General features: G+C 45.8%; 1 protein-coding gene across 1 annotated transcript in view; it reads right to left on the bottom strand.

Moving 5' to 3' along the window:
* Positions 1 to 17,588, bottom strand: part of LOC138373334 (uncharacterized) — a 77,024-nt gene that overhangs the window by 1,435 nt on the left and 58,001 nt on the right. The window contains exon 5 of the mRNA XM_069339527.1: positions 16,417 to 16,612. Coding sequence (XP_069195628.1) covers positions 16,417 to 16,612 — 196 coding nt within the window. The remainder of the gene's footprint in view (positions 1 to 16,416; positions 16,613 to 17,588) is intronic.

Genomic DNA, 17,588 nt, shown 5'->3' with positions numbered 1-17,588 from the left:
ACTATGTGTTGACGCTACAGTGTGCTGACACTATGTGTTGACGCTACGGTGTGCTGACACTATGTGTTGACGCTACAGTGTGCTAACACTATGTGTTGACGCTACAGTGTGCTGACACTATGTGTTGACGCAACGGTGTGCTGACACTATGTGTTGACGCTACAGTGTGCTGACACTATGTGTTGACGCAACGGTGTGCTGACACTATGTACTCACCTAATTGTACTCACCTAATTGTGCTTGCGGGGGTTGAGCTCTGGCTCTTTGGTCCCGCCTCTCAACCGTCAATCAACTGGTGTACAGATTCCTGAGCCTATTGGGCTCCATCATATCTACATTTGAAACTGTGAATGGAGTCAGCCTCCACCACATCACTTCCTAATGCATTCCATTTGCTAACTACTCTGACACTGAAAAAGTTCTTTCTAACGTCTCTGTGGCTCATTTGGGTACTCAGCTTCCACCTGTGTCCCCTTGTTCGCGTCCCACCAGTGTTGAAAAGTTCGTCCTTGTTTACCCGGTCGATTCCCCTGAGGATTTTGTAGGTTGTGATCATGTCCCCCCTTACTCTTCTGTCTTCCAGTGTCGTGAGGTGCATTTCCCGCAGCCTTTCCTCATAACTCATGCCTCTTAGTTCTGGGACTAGTCTAGTAGCATACCTTTGGACTTTTTCCAGCTTCGTCTTGTGCTTGACAAGGTACGGGCTCCATGCTGGGGCCGCATACTCCAGGATTGGTCTTACATATGTGGTGTACAAGATTCTGAATGATTCCTTACACAGGTTCCTGAACGCCGTTCTGATGTTAGCCAGCCTCGCATATGCCGCAGACGTTATTCTCTTTATGTGGGCTTCAGGAGACAGGTTTGGTGTGATATCAACTCCTAGATCTTTCTCTCTGTCTGTTTCATTAAGTACTTCATCTCCTATTCTGTATCCTGTGCCTGGCCTCCTGTTTCCACTGCCTAGTTTCATTACTTTGCATTTACTCGGGTTGAACTTCAACAGCCATTTGTTGGACCATTCACTCAGTCTATCCAGGTCATCTTGTAGCCTCCTACTATCATCCTCTGTTTCAATCCTCCTCATAATTTTTGCATCGTCGGCAAACATTGAGAGGAACGAATCTATACCCTCTGGGAGATCATTTACATATACCAGAAACAGTATAGGTCCAAGGACTGACCCCTGCGGGACTCCACTTGTGACGTCTCGCCAATCTGAGACCTCACCCCTCACACAGACTCGTTGTCTCCTGTTGCTTAGGTATTCCTCTATCCACCGGAGTACCTTCCCTCTCACTCCAGCCTGCATCTCCAACTTTCGCACTAGCCTCTTGTGTGGCACTGTATCAAAGGCTTTCTGACAATCCAAAAATATGCAATCTGCCCACCCTTCTCTTTCTTGCCTTATTTTTGTTGCCTGGTCGTAGAATTCAAGTAACCCTGTGAGGCAGGACCTGCCATCCCTGAACCCATGTTGATGCTGTGTTACAAAGTTCCTTCGCTCCAGATGCTCCACTAGTTTTTTTCGCACAATCTTCTCCATCAGCTTGCATGGTATGCAGGTTAGGGACACTGGCCTGTAGTTCAGTGCCTCCTGTCTATCCCCTTTCTTGTATATCGGGACTACGTTAGCTGCTTTCCAAGTATCTGGCAGTTCCCCTGTTGCCAGTGATTTGTTATACACTATGGAGAGTGGTAGGCTCAGTTCTCTTGCTCCTTCCTTTAGAACCCAAGGGGAGATTCCATCTGGGCCTATAGCCTTCGTCACGTCCAACTCTAGTAAACACTTCCTTACTTCCCCACTGGTAATCTCAAACTCTTCCAGTGGTTCCTGGTTAGCTATTCCCTCACTTACCTCTGGAATTTCTCCTTGTTCTAAGGTGAAGACCTCCTGGAATTTCTTATTCAATTCCTCACACACTTCCTTGTCATTTGTAGTGAATCCTTCCGCCCCTATCCTTAATCTCATAACCTGTTCCTTTACTGTTGTTTTTCTCCTAATGTGGCTATGCAACAATTTAGGCTGAGTCTTTGCCTTGCTTGCGATGTCATTTTCGTATTGTCTTTCTGCCTCTCTTCTCATCCTGACATATTCATTCCTGGCATTCTGGTATCTTTCTCTGCTCTCCAGTGTCCTGTTATTCCTATAGTTTCTCCATGCCCTTTTACTTTGCTGCTTAGCTAGCCTACATCTTTGATTAAACCATGGGTTTCTCATCTTCATTTCTCTGTTTTCCTTTTGGACTGGGACAAACTTGTTTGCTGCGTCCTTGCACTTCTGCGTGATGTAATGTGACTTCGTGATGTAATGAAACTGATGTAATGTGACTGCGTGATGTAATGAAACTTCTGCGTGATATGTGTTGACGCAACGGTGTGCTGACACTATGTGTTGACGCTACGGTGTGCTGACACTACGTGTTGACGCTACAGTGTGCTGACACTATGTGTTGACGCTACGGTGTGCTGATACTATGTGTTGACGCTACGGTGTGCTGACACTATGTGTTGACGCTACGGTGTGCTGACACTACAATGTGTTGACGCTACGGTGTGCTGACACTACAATGTGTTGACGCTACGGTGTGCTCACACTATGTGTTGACGCTACGGTGTGCTGACACTATGTGTTGACGCTATAGTGTGCTGACACTATGTGTTGACGCAACGGTGTGCTGACACTATGTGTTGACGCTACGGTGTGCTGACACTATGTGTTGACGCTATAGTGTGCTGACACTATGTGTTGACGCTACGGTGTGCTGACACTATGTGTTGACGCTACAGTGTGCTGACGCTATGTGTTGACGCTACAGTGTGCTGACACTATGTGTTGACGCTACGGTGTGCTGACACTATGTGTTGACGCTACGGTGTGCTGACACTATGTGTTGACGCTACGGTGTGCTGACGCTATGTGTTGACGCTACGGTGTGCTGACAATGGCCACTGCTGGCCTGGTGGAGCTAGGATGAACTATGGCAACTGAGTGTGTGACCAGGGGAAGTGTGGGGGACAGGTGTGTGTGTGTAGTGAAGAGGGTGTTGCAGGTAAGTGTGTTCCCCCCGAAGGTTCTAAATGAGGGAGAGGCGAGGGCTGGGAGGAACACTGAGAGGAACACTGAGAGGAACACTGAGAGAAACACTGAGAGGAACACTGAGAGGAACACTGAGAGAAACACTGAGAGAAACACTGAGAGGAACACTGAGAGAAACACTGAGAGGAACACTGAGAGGAACACTGAGAGGAACACTGAGAGGAACACTGAGAGGAACACTGAACACTGTTATTACCTTCGGGGTGGAAGATGTTATTAAGTATCTTTGGCCTACTGTGTTCAGCATTCTCAACAGTCAAATGGCCATCCTGCCGGCTGTCAAGGGCCGGCCACATAAGCTTAACCTCATTCATACAAAAATTATGATGCATATGACAGCACCATGTTGTATTATGGGACGAATACATCCTCTATACAGCTGTATAAACACTCGCCTCTTTTTGGTAAAGCACGTCACATTTCACATAAATAAAAAACACCCTAATTTTATTAGATAAAATGAATAATTCAATTAGGAAACCCATTAAAATATAATTTTATTGGGAAACCCATTAAAATATAATATTATTAGGAAACCCATTCAAATATTATTACTCTCTATTAGGCAAGTAATGGGTGTGATATGATCCGGTATTCTGGGCCCCGCTCCACCACCTGCTGCGCCAATTGTAATGTAAATGGTCAATTATATGACAATGTCCTTTCATTACACCCAATGACATAATTTTCACGTCTAGCGGGCACCCGCGTCGAGGCGTCCTCCGCTCTTCCAATATTTCCTTGTAACTGTAAATATGATTTGTAGACCAGACCACACACTAGAAGGTGAAGGGACGACGACGTTTCGGTCCGTCCTGGATCATTCTCAAGTCGATTGAGAATCGCATTTCGCCTGGATATCATTTGTTGTTTAGGTGTAAGGACATCCTGTCTTCTGGTACACCTTGTGTGGGTACCAAGACGGGTGTAGAAGAGTGTATAGAACACACGTAAACAAAGCTGTCTGGCGGTCGAAGAAACGCTTCACAAAGACACTGAACTTCAAGCTTCCAGAATCCTGGAAACAATCCCTTCCAAAATCACGGACACATAAGGGCTTCCAGAATCCTGGAAACAATCCCTTCCAAAATCACGGACCCATAAGGGCTTCCAGAATCCTGGAAACAATCCCTTCCAAAATCACGGACCCATAAGGGCTTCCAGAATCCTGGAAACAATCCCTGCCAAAATCACGGACCCATAAGGACTTCCAGAATCCTGGAAACAATCCCTTCCAAAATCACGGACACATAAGGGCTTCCAGAATCCTGGAAACAATCCCTTCCAAAATCACGGACCCATAAGGGCTTCCAGAATCCTGGAAACAATCCCTTCCAAAATCACGGTCCCATAAGGACTTCCAGAATCCTGGAAACAATCCCTTCCAAAATCACGGACCCATAAGGGCTTTCAGAATCCTGGAAACAATCCCTTCCAAAATCACGGACCCATAAGGACTTCCAGAATCCTGGAAACAATCCCTTCCAAAATCACGGACCCATAAGGACTTCCAGAATCCTGGAAACAATCCCTTCCAAAATCACGGACCCATAAGGACTTCCAGAATCCTGGAAACAATCCCTTCCAAAATCACGGACCCATAAGGACTTCCAGAATCCTGGAAACAATCCCTTCCAAAATCACGGACCCATAAGGGCTTCCAGAATCCTGGAAACAATCCCTTCCAAAATCACGGACCCATAAGGACTTCCAGAATCCTGGAAGCCCTCCTCCCCGAAGAAAGAAACACAAGCTACCTCCCCCAAAAGCCAACACCCTCACCTTCCAATATAAACACCTTCCAACCAGCAAGAACAACAAAGGCAGAAGCGTAGCCATTAACATGAGGGACACCAGAGCACTTAGAGGCCAGCAAGAGTCATGTCTGAGGGTCACCAATGCCAAACAAAGAGGCCAATAAAACCTCCACTATCACGTCACTGGCTCTTTACCTCCACTGCTCCCCCCCCCTCCCCCCCATGAAGGGTTTATCTAACCCCCCCCTCCCTGTCAGGGAGGCAATAAACCCCGTCTTTAAACCGGCGTTCGATGTTTTATATTTCAAAGGGGCCAGCGTTTTTTCCCCAGGTTTACGTAAGTGGTATTTGGGAGAGATATGGAAGTGATAAAACTGCTTGTAAGTGCAATTTGTGAACTCTTATTGTGAGTTGTGAAGGACTGGGGACACACTTGGCCCTGTGGATAGCCTTGTAGTGTTGTGTACTCACCTAGTTGTGTTTGCGGGGGTTGAGCTCTGGCTCTTTGGTCCCGCCTCTCAACCGTTAATCAACAGGTGTACAGATTCCTGAGCCTATTGGGCTTTATCATATCTACACTTGAAGCTGTGTATGGAGTCAGCCTCCACCACATCACTTTCTAATGCATTCCATTTGTCAACCACTCTGACACTAAAAAAGTTCTTTCTAATGTCTCTGTGGCTCATTTGGGCGCTCAGTTTCCACCTGTGTCCCCTAGTGCGTGTGCCCCTTGTGTTAAATAGCCTGTCTTTATCAACCCTGTCGATTCCCTTGAGGGTCTTGAATGTGGTGATCATGTCCCCCCATAACTCTTCTGTCTTCCAACGAAGTGAGGTTTAATTCTCGTAGTCTCTCCTCGTAGCTCATACCTCTCAGCTCGGGTACTAGTCTGGTGGCAAACCTTTGAACCTTTTCCAGTTTAGTCTTATGCTTGACTAGATATGGACTCCATGCTGGAGCCGCATACTCCAGGATTGGTCTGACATATGTGGTAAATAATGTTCTGAAAGATTCCTTACACAAGTTTCTAAAGGCCGTTCTTATGTTAGCCAACCTGGCATATGCTGCTGCTGTTATCCTCTTGATATGAGCTTCAGGGGACAGGTCTGGATGTGTGTGTGTGTGTGTATGTATGTATGTGTGTGTGTGTGTGTGCAACAGCAACCTGGCATATGCTGCTGCTGTTATCCTCTTGATATGAGCTTCAGGGGACAGGTCTGGATGTGTGTGTGTGTGTGTATGTATGTATGTGTGTGTGTGTGTGTGCGTGTGTGTGTGTGTGTGTGTGTGTGTGTGTGTGTGTGTGTGTGTGTGTGTGTGTGTGTGTGTGTGTGTGTGTGTGTGTGTGTGTGTGCACTGTACCAATTGGACGACCGAGAGTCGATGAACTAATGCAGTATCTCTGATGCAATCTTATGCCATATCTTTATACCTTAAGTTCAGTGTTGTGTTCCTTAAGTGGAGACTATAATTAGGCCTGGTTGGGGACCGGGCCGCAGGGACGTTGAGCCCCGAAATCATTACGCGTGTGTGTGTGTGTGTATACTACGTATATAAGACCAATCCTGGAGTATGCCGCCCCAGTATGGAGTCCGTACCTTATCAAGCATAAGACGAAGCTGGAAAAAAGTTCAGAGGTATGCCACTAGGCTAGTCCCAGAACTAAGAGGCATGAGTTACGAGGAAAGGCCGCGTGAAATGCACCTCACGTCGCTGGAAGACAGGAGAGCTCGGGGAGACATGATCACTACCTACAAAATTCTAAGAGGAATGGACAGGGTAGATAAAGATAAATTGTTTAACACGGGGGGATAATCGAACAAGGAAACACAGGTGGAAACTAAGTACCCAAATGATCCGCAGGGACGTTAGAAAGAACTTTTTCAGTGTCAGAGTAGTTAATAAATGGAATGCACTAGGAAGTGATGTGGTGGAGGCTGACTCCATACACAGTTTCAAATGTAGATATGATAGAGCCCAGTAGGCTCAGGAATCTGTACACCAGTTGATTGACAGTTGAGAGGCGGGACCAAAGAGCCAAAGCTCAACCCCCGCAAGCACAATTAGGTGAGTAAAATTAGGTGAGTGCACACACACACACACACACACATGTATACACACACACACACACACACACATGTATACACACACACACACACACACACACACACACACACACACACACACACACACACACACACACACACACACACACACAAAGGGAGGTAAACCAGGCGGCCTTGGAGGAGTTCGAAATTTCGAGAGAGGAGGTCAAGAGACACCTGCTGGATCTGGAAGTTAGAAAGGCTGTTGGTCCAGCCAAGATCGTGAGAAAAAACCTGGTAACACATCTGGAGAGAAGGGACTTCGTGACAAATCGCCAACATGGATTCAGGGAGGGTAAATCTTGCCTTACAGGCTTGATAGAATTCTACGATCAGGTGACACAGATTAAGCAAGAAAGAGAGGGCTGGGCGGACTGCATTTTCTTGGATTGTCGGAAAGCCTTTGACACAGTACCGCATAAGAGGCTGGTACATAAGCTGGAGAGACAGGCAGGTGTAGCTGGTAAGGTGCTCCAGTGGATAAGGGAGTATCTAAGCAATAGGAAGCAGAGAGTTACGGTGAGGGGTGAGACCTCCGATTGGCGTGAAGTCACCAGTGGAGTCCCACAGGGCTCTGTACTCGGACCTATCTTGTTTCTGATATATGTAAATGATCTCCCGGAGGGTATCGATTCATTTCTCTCAATGTTTGCGGACGATGCTAAAATTATGAGAAGGATTAAACAGAAGAGGACTGTTTGAGGCTTCAAGAAGACCTAGACAAGCTGAAGGAATGGTCGAACAAATGGTTGTTAGAGTTTAACCCAACCAAATGTAATGTAATGAAGATAGGTGTAGGGAGCAGGAGGCCAGATACAAGGTATCATCTGGGAGAGGAAATTCTTCAGGAGTCAGAGAAGGAAAAAGACTTGGGGGTTGATATCACGCCAGACCTGTCTCCTGCAGCACATATCAAGCGGATAACATCAGCGGCATATGCCAGGCTGGCCAACATTCGAACGACATTCAGAAACTTGTGTAAAGAATCATTCAGAACTTTGTATAGCACATATGTCAGGCCAATCCTGGAGTATGCAGCCCCAGCATGGAGTCCATATCTAGTCAAGGATAAGACTAAACTGGAAAAGGTTCAAAGGTTTGCCACCAGACTAGTACCCGAGCTGAGAGGTATGAGCTACGAGGAGAGACTACGGGAATTAAACCTCACTTCGCTGGAAGACAGAAGAGTTAGGGGGGACATGATCACCACATTCAAGATTCTGAAGGGGATTGATAGGGTAGATAAAGACAGTCTATTTAACACAAGGGGAACACGCACAAGGGGACACAGGTGGAAACTGAGTGCCCAAATGAGCCACAGAGATATTAGAAAGAACTTTTTTAGTGTCAGAGTGGTTGACATGGAATGGAATGCATTAGGGGGTGATGTGGTGGAGGCTGACTCCATACACAGTTTCAAGTGTAGATATGACAGAGCCCGATAGGCTCAGGAATCTGTACACCTGTTGATTGACCGTTGAGAGGCGGGACCAAAGAGCCAGAGCTCAACCCCCGCAAGCACAACTAGGTGAGTACAACTAGGTGAGTACACACACACACACTATGGGCTACTATGTAGTGAGGAAAGAGAGAGAAGGGAGAGGAGGAGGTGGTGTAGCTCTGCTACTAAGAGAAGGTTGGAGTTTCGAAGAGATGGTAATTCAGAACTGTGAAGGTTTCAGTGACTACATTTCAGGCACCATAGCAACTGGAAGACAGAAAATTATAATAGTAGTCATATTATAATTTTATATAAAATGTAACCCCCCATCAAATGACAGAAGACCCAGACAGGAATATGATAGAAACAACTTGGCCACCATCAATATAATAGAGAGAGCAGCTTCTGTGGCTAGCAGGAACGGATCCAGACTTCTAATCATGGGAGACTTCAACCATGGGAAGATAGATTGGGGGAACAGAGACCCACATGGAGGCCCAGACACATGGAGAGCTAAGCTGCTGGATGTGGCAACAAGAAACTTTCCAAGTCAACACGTCAAGGGACCGACAAGAATGAGAGGAGGGGATGAACCAGCCTTGCTTGATCTGATATTTACCCTAAATGAGTCGGATATAAGGGAAGTTAAGTTGGAAGCACCCTTGGGAATGAGTGATCATAGTGTATTGAGCTTTGAGTACCTGGTTGAGCTGGGAATTATCACCCCCAAAAAAGAACTGGGAACCAAAGGGCTGGCGTACCGAAAGGGAAACTATGAGGAAATGAATAAATTCCTATGGGATATACATTGGGACACAGAACTCGGAACCAAGTCCGTACAAGACATGATGGACTATGTCACCCAAAAATGTCAGGAGGCTGTAAGCAGGTTTGTCCCAGCCCGACAGGAAAAAACAGAGAAGCAAAGGAAGAATCCGTGGTTTAATAAGGAATGTATGAAAGCAAAGGAGCAGAACAAAAGGGCATGGAGGAACTTCCGTAATAACAGAACACCAGAAAGTAGAGAGAGATACCAGAGAACCTGGAACGAGTATGTCAGTGTGAGAAGAACAGCTGAGAAAAGGTATGAAAATGATATAGCTAATAAAGCCAAGACCGAACCCAAGCTACTTCACAGTCACATCAGGAGGAAGACAACAGTGAAGGAACAGGTGATGAAAGTTAGGGTGGGCGAGGACAGGTACACAGAGAACGACAAAGAGGTGTGTGAAGAACTCAACAAAAGGTTCCAGGAGGTCTTTACAATAGAACAGGGAGATGTCGCAGCGCTAGAAGAGGTGGCAGCAAACCAGGTGACCTTGGATAGGTTCGAAATTACAAGAGATGAGGTCAAGAAGCACCTATTGGAGCTGGATGTGAGAAAAGCTGTTGGGCCGGATGGAATCTCGCCATAGGTATTGAAAGAGTGTGCAGGAGCACTTTGCCTACCACTCTCCATAGTGTATAATAGGTCACTGGAAACGGGGGACCTACCAGAAATATGGAAGACTGCTAATGTGGTCCCAATATACAAAAAGGGTGACAGACAAGAGGCACTGAACTACAGGCCAGTGTCCTTAACTTGTACACCATGCAAGGTGATGGAGAAGATTGTGAGAAAAAACCTGGTAACACATCTGGAGAGAAGAGACTTCGTGACAACCCATCAACATGGGTTCAGGGAGGGTAAATCTTGCCTTACAGGATTGATAGAATTCTACGACCAGGTGACAAAGATTAACCAAGAAAGAGAAGGGTGGGCGGACTGCATTTTTATGGACTGTCGGAAAGCCTTTGACACAGTACCCCATAAAAGGTTGATGCATAAGCTAGAGAAACAGGCAGGAGTAACTGGTAGGGCGCTCCAGTGGATAAGGGAGTACCTAAACAATAGGAAGCAGAGAGTTACAGTGAGGGGTGAGACCTCAGACTGGCGTGAAGTCACCAGTGAAGTCCCACAGGGCTCTGTACTTGGACCTATCCTGTTTCTGATATACATAAATGATCTCCCAGAGGGTTTAGACTCATTCCTCTCAATGTTTGCTGACGACGCCAAAATTATGAGAAGGATTAAGACAGAGGAGGACAGCTTGAGGCTTCAAGAAGACCTGGACAAGCTGCAGGAATGGTCGAACAAATGGCTGTTAGAGTTTAATCCAAGCAAATGTAATGTAATGAAGATAGGGGTAGGAAGCAGGAGACCAGATACAAGGTATCACTTGGGAGATGAAATACTTCAAGAGTCCGAGAGAGAGAAAGACCTGGGGGTTGATATCACGAAAGACCTGTCCCCTGATGCTCATATCAAGAGGATAACAGCAGCAGCATATGCCAGGTTGGCTAACATAAGAACGGCCTTTAGAAACTTGTGTAAGGAATCTTTCAGAACATTATATACCACATATGTCAGACCAATCCTGGAGTATGCGGCACCAGCATGGAGTCCATATCTAGTCAAGCATAAGACTAAAATGGAAAAGGTTCAAAGGTTTGCCACCAGACTAGTACCCGAGCTGAGAGGTATGAGCTACGAGGAGAGACTACGGGAATTAAACCTCACTTCGTTGGAAGACAGAAGAGTTAGGGGGGACATGATCACCACATTCAAGATCCTCAAGGGAATTGACAGGGTTGATAAAGACAGGCTGTTTAACACAAGGGGCACACGCACTAGGGGACACAGGTGGAAACTGAGTGCCCAAATGAGCCACAGAGATATTAGAAAGAACTTTTTTAGTGTCAGAGTGATTGACAAATGGAATGCATTAGGAAGTGATGTGGTGGAGGCTGACTCCATACACAGTTTCAAGTGTGGATATGATAGAGCCCAATAGGCTCAGGAACCTGTACACCTGTTGATTGACAGTTGAGAGGCGGGACCAAAGAGCCAGAGCTCAACCCCCGCAAGCACAACTAGGTGAGTACAACTAGGTGAGTACATACACACACACACACACACACACACACACACACACACACACACACACACACACACACACACACACACACACACACACACACACACACACACATAAAAGGTTGATGCATAAGGTGGAGAAACAGGCAGGAGTAACTGGTAGGGCGCTCCAGTGGATAAGGGAGTACCTAAGCAATAGGAAGCAGAGATTTACAGTGAGGGGTGAGACCTCAGATTGGCGTGAAGTCACCAGTGGAGTCCCACAGGGCTCTGTGCTTGGACCTATCCTGTTTCTGATATACGTAAATGATCTCCCAGAGGGTATAGACTCATTCCTCTCAATGTTTGCTGACGACGCCAAAATTATGAGAAGGATTAAGACAGAGGAGGACAGCTTGAGGCTTCAAGAAGACCTGGACAAGCTGCAGGAATTGTCGAACAAATGGCTGTTAGAGTTTAACCCAAGCAAATGTAACGTAATGAAGATAGGGGTAGGAAGCAGGAGACCAGATACAAGGTTTCATTTGGGAGATGAAATACTTCAAGAGTCAGAGAGAGAGAAAGACCTGGGGGACTAGATATGGACTCCAGCATGGAGTCCATATCTAGTCAAGCATAAGACTAAACTGGAAAAAGTTCAAAGGTATGCCACCAGACTAGTACCCGAGCTGAGAGGTATGAGCTACGAGGAGAGACTACGGGAATTAAACCTCACTTCGTTGGAAGACAGGAGAGTTAGGGGGGACATGATCACCACATTCAAGATTCTCAAGGGAATCGACAGGGTTGATAAAGACAGGCTATTTAACACAAGAGGCACACGCACAAGGGGACACAGGTGGAAACTGAGCGCCCAAATGAGCCACAGAGATATTAGAAAGAACTTTTTTAGTGTCAGAGTGGTTGACAAATGGAATGCATTAGGAAGTGATGTGGTGGAGGCTGACTCCATACACAGTTTCAAGTGTAGATATGATAGAGCCCAATAGGCTCAGGAATCTGTACACCTGTTGATTGACGGTTGAGAGGCGGGACCAAAGAGCCAGAGCTCAACCCCCGCAAGCACACCTAGGTGAGTACAACTAGGTGAGTACACACACTCCAAACACTACACACACATACCCCCAGTATCAATACTAGCGTCGCTCCTTTGGCAAGTGTTTGGATGGGTGACCACCAGCCCGGGGAAATCAGACGTTGGCAGCCTAGTTGGCAATTCGGCAATCCGGATTAATCCTCCGTACCGTTCATGGACTATTCACCTCCGCCTCGAAAGCCTCGTCCACCATGGGATTAGGTAAAGGCTCGACTCCATTGTGTATTGTGAATATATGGTATATATATATATATTATATATATATATATATATATATATATATATATATATATATATATATATATATATATATATATATATATATATATATATATATAAAACGGAGTACCACCTCTGGCTGGATGAAGGGGGACCCTTAGCCTCGGAGGAAAGCACACATACCACATTAGAAGGGATGTTTTGATCCCATCTAGTACAGTTTCCATGTTCTTTTCTCCTACCTCCCTCTTCCTTTTGTGTTTTGTACTTTATTAAACATTTAAAGGTTACAATTAAGATTTAAATTAGTTAATACAATGATTGTTTAAAGGTTATGGATCTCTTGGAGATCTTCATGACGGGAACCGAGGACGAAGCAGGCGTCTCTCCTCTGGATCGCCACACAGAGGCGCTGGGACAAGAAACTGGCAACCCTTGGGTCTCTGGTGATGTCAATGAGCCTGGAACCCAATTCTTTGAGGAATCCCAAGGCGCTCTTACCCCAGGGGCCAGGCATCTCAGACGCTATGGGAACAAAGGTGTATTGACCTTCCAGTCGCCTGTAGTTGATTAATTTTACTGTTTCCTTGTGGTTGGCCGCCCCACCTGCTTGATCAGCACCGAAGTATATATAGGTGTCAGCCAGGGTGGATACACACGTGTAGTCCCACACCAACTGTCTGCCCCTTTTCCAGGAATATATTGTGATGCCATCTGGGTGAAGTGCGGGGTCATCCGGGTTTTGGCCCCCCCCCCTAGGATGCGAGGTTCTCTCTCCGCTGGGCACTGAGTTGAGGCAAGGCTCCTCTTGATGATGTCATTGACCTCGTTGTGTCTTGCATGCCAGCCCTTTGTGCTTCCGCAATACAACCCATGCAGTCCACATTGGTCTGTTTCCACCCTGTTGCAAATACACTTGTATTCAGTGTGAATTAGAGCACCAAGGCGGGGGGCCACTGCTACGCGAAGGGATCCTGGAGCTAGACACGTGCCTTTTGCCGACATTGGTACTGCCAGAAGGAAGTACCCTGCATGGGGGGGGGGGGGGAGGCAGGCACTGCTCTGAGGCGGGTTTTCTCCTTATCTGATGTTGCAGCGTTGAGCATGGTATCAGCTATTTTTTCCACTAGTGGGTGGTCCCAGCTTGATTGGTTGTGTTTTTTGTTGAATCTATGATGGGTGCTGAGGCTACAAGAGCATCCCACTGATTTGAACATTCAGTGTAAGCAGGATCGTGTATTCCTGCTGAATCACTCAGGGGTTCGGATAGGATATCTCTTTCAAAGTCGTACGATGTATGGAAGGAAGAAAGGAAGGCTGGTAGAGCAATCTAGGAGACTGTGCGGACACCAAGGCCGCCGAGTCTTACAGGGAGGGTTGCTTGCTCCCATTGAGAGTCGTCCAATGGAGGGTTCAGGACTTTCATCAGCATGGACCTCAGAAGGGTGTCATATTCATTTAATTGAGGGTTGTTGTAGGATGGAGAACACCTCAGAAAGTAAGTCAGCTAAGGGAGAGATAGGCCTCTTGTGAGGAGGAAGAGAGCATCATGGGAATCAATCTTGTCAATTCTGTCCAGCATTCTCTTTAGGTCAGTGATGTTTGCCTCCAGGACCTCCTCGGTTGCTCGTGGGCCAATGGGGGCATCCAGGAGGGGGCAGTCCGGTGGCTCGACAACGAGAATGTCTGGAAGAACAGTTTTTATGTGGCCGGTGATGTCTGGGTTGCGGGAGACTATTTCACATTTGGATGCATTGAGAATGAGGCCCAAGGCTGCTCCTTGCTCCTGGATTTTCCTTATATTCTCCAAAATGGTATCCGGGGCTCCGGCGAGAGTGCCATCATCCAGGTACCAGATGTTTAGCTCGCTTGTCAGACTATCAGTGACCTCTTTGATAGTTAAGCAGAAAAGGTGGAGGGCTAAGAGGAGGTTGTGTACCTCCCTCTCAGCCCTCACTGTGGCACGATCGGATGAATGGGTAATGGGGAAAGAAATGGTTGTGTACAGTCCTGAGGATTGTTCTTCTGACTTGATTGACGGCATTTATGAAGTTAAGCTTTACTTGTGCATTCTGGTCAGAGGGATCAGCAATGTAAGCCCGCGCTGCATGTGCTGTAGCTTCACAGCCCAGGGGGATCCCAATCCCGAGCTGATTAGGTTTCAGCAAGGTGGCTGCTTCCTGGCTGATAGATCTCACTGCTACGAGGCGTCGGGGGTATGCCCCCATCCTTCTTCTGTAGAGCACAGAGTGTTTCTCAATAAAAGATAAGCCTGATATCCTCAGGGATGCCGCCAGCCAAACACACGTTGGAGAATCTGGTAAGTTCCACTAGAAGGGCCTTTGCGCCATCTCCAAGCGCCGGGTTCAGCATTTGTTTCATGTGCTGGGGTTTTAGACCGTAAGCACTGAGACCTAAGACATTCCAACTCTTCCCGAGCGCCCTCGAGACAGATCAACAGTTATTACAACTCATTCTAGCTTCGCTTCACGTATCCAGATGTGTTATGCAGTTCATATAACGCTGACTAGTGCTCGGAAAAAAAAAGTACTGCATTCGCTGATCTCCCAGCATCCATTCCCAGATCTGCCAGTGTCCTGAATTTCAAAGTGTTCTCGGGGTATGGGGGAGTTTAGGTATCTATACTCCATAGATACGTAAACTCACATCACTGAGGATGCCAGGGATGCGGGTTCGATCCCTATGTATTGCCCTTGAGATTTTCATATAGCTATATATACCACCATTCTAAAGTCCCACTACAAGAATACAACAATCCTGTGTTGTTGATGTTCACACGTGTATAGACACAAGGGGTGTGGTATTCTGGGGCGTGAAACCCAGAATGCTAAAATATTTGGGTTTTCTGCTTTTCACGAAGAACGAAACTTCAAAATACTCACATTTCACAAATTTTCAACCCCTCGCTGCTTGACACTTCTCGCTATCTCCAGTGGACTGCGGTCCCTCGTTTTCTCCAATATAAAATTTTCCAGTGTTAAAATGTTTCCATTTTGTGTTTTCTCAGCGACTGTTATATTTAGTGTCCTCTGATCATATTGTATAGCGTCTCTGAAGGTCCTATGAATTTATTTGTAGAGTATAAAATATCCTTAATAAATAATTATTTTCATGGTTTGATTTAATCATTATACAGTTATTATTATTATTATTATTATTATTAGTTTTACTATAATTATTAATATTATATTAATAACTGTAATCTGAATATGCAGTCAATTATATACTCATTAAAATTAAAAATGTAATATTTTCCTCTTCATCCTCGTACCTAGTTCATTGCCCATATTCTTGCACGCACGCACGCACGCACACACACACACACACACACACACACACACACACACACACACACACACACACACACACACACATAACATCAGAAAAGCCTTCAGGAACCTGTGTAAGGAATCGTTTAGAATCTCGTACACCACATACGTAAGACCAATCCTGGAGTATGCGGCCCCAGCATGGAGCCCGTACCTTGTCAAGCACAAGACGAAGCTGGAAAAAGTTCATAGGTATGCCACTAGACTGGTCCCAGAACTAAGAGGCATGAGTTACGAGGAAAGACTGCGGGAAATACACCTTACGACACTGGAAGACAGAAGAGTGAGGGGAGACATGATCACTACCTACAAAATCCTCACTGGAATTGACAGGGTTATCTTGAGATGATTTCGGGGCTTAGCGTCCCCGCGGCCGAGGAAGACGTCAGGGGCTTCACGAGGACGTCTCTCCCTCCCGACGAAGCACTCACCGTCGACAATGAAGACTGTGGTGGTGGCGGGGAGGGCGGCGTGTGGGCGGCAGCTGTAGTTGCCGGCGTCGGGCGGCGCCGCCCTCACCACGGACACCCGGGACGTCACCACCCGCCCCGCAGCCTCCGTGTGGATGCTCACTCCTCCCCGAGGCCCGGAGATGCTCAGGCGGGTCCCGTTATGCTCCCAGCCGACCTGAAGGAGGTTAACTAGGTCATTCCAGGTCATTGCATAAGATCATGATAACATAAAAATTCATTAAACTACAAAAAGTGTATATTATACATATCTAACCTACGCTTGAAACAATCAAGTAATCCAATGTCTATTACGTTACCCGGTAATCTGTTCCACAAACCAACTACCTCTCAAAGTCGTTTAGATTAGGGGAGAAAACCGATCAATTTCAACAAAAAGTCAGGTATATGGGAGTGACTACGGCCTGGGTGGCTGGTATTATATATATATATATATATATATATATATATATATATATATATATATATATATATATATATATATATATATATATATATGACAATGTCAGACCACGGAGGAAAAATGAAACAGGAAATTTCCTTAAGCACTTTCGTATATTAAATACATCTTCAGAAGGTCCTTCTGAAGATGTATTTAATATACATCTTCATGAAGATGTATAAGACGTAATAAATACATCTTCAGAAGACCTTCTGAAGATGTATTTAATATACGAAAGTGCTTAAGGAAATTTTCTGTTTCATTTTTCCTCCGTGGTCTGACATTGTCATATATATATATATATATATATATATATATATATATATATATATATATATATATATATATATATATATATATATATATATATATATATATATACACATTGTCACTATGCTTGCGACTGAGCCTATACAGTGTGCGGGTAGCGTAGAGCACAAGGTGACTAGTTTAATGGTCACCAGGAATATTAGAGCCCACAGAGCCCGGTGGGACTCTGCGGACTATCTGACAGGAAACTTGGGTACCAAAAATTGGGATTAAGCCCTGATGGGTTAAGCCCCGTTGTAAGTGGAGTGTTTCAAGGCTTTGTCCTCTTGTTATCCCTGTATATACAGTCAGTGTACAGGACTGAACAGCAATACTGGCTGTTCAGCAACATGGCACAAAACTGGAAATAGATTGACGAGAA

The sequence above is a fragment of the Procambarus clarkii genome, chromosome 42, assembly GCF_040958095.1.
Source record: "Procambarus clarkii isolate CNS0578487 chromosome 42, FALCON_Pclarkii_2.0, whole genome shotgun sequence".
In the NCBI taxonomy this organism is placed as follows: Eukaryota; Metazoa; Arthropoda; class Malacostraca; order Decapoda; family Cambaridae; genus Procambarus; species Procambarus clarkii.
This window is presented reverse-complemented; position numbering and strand designations above follow the sequence as displayed.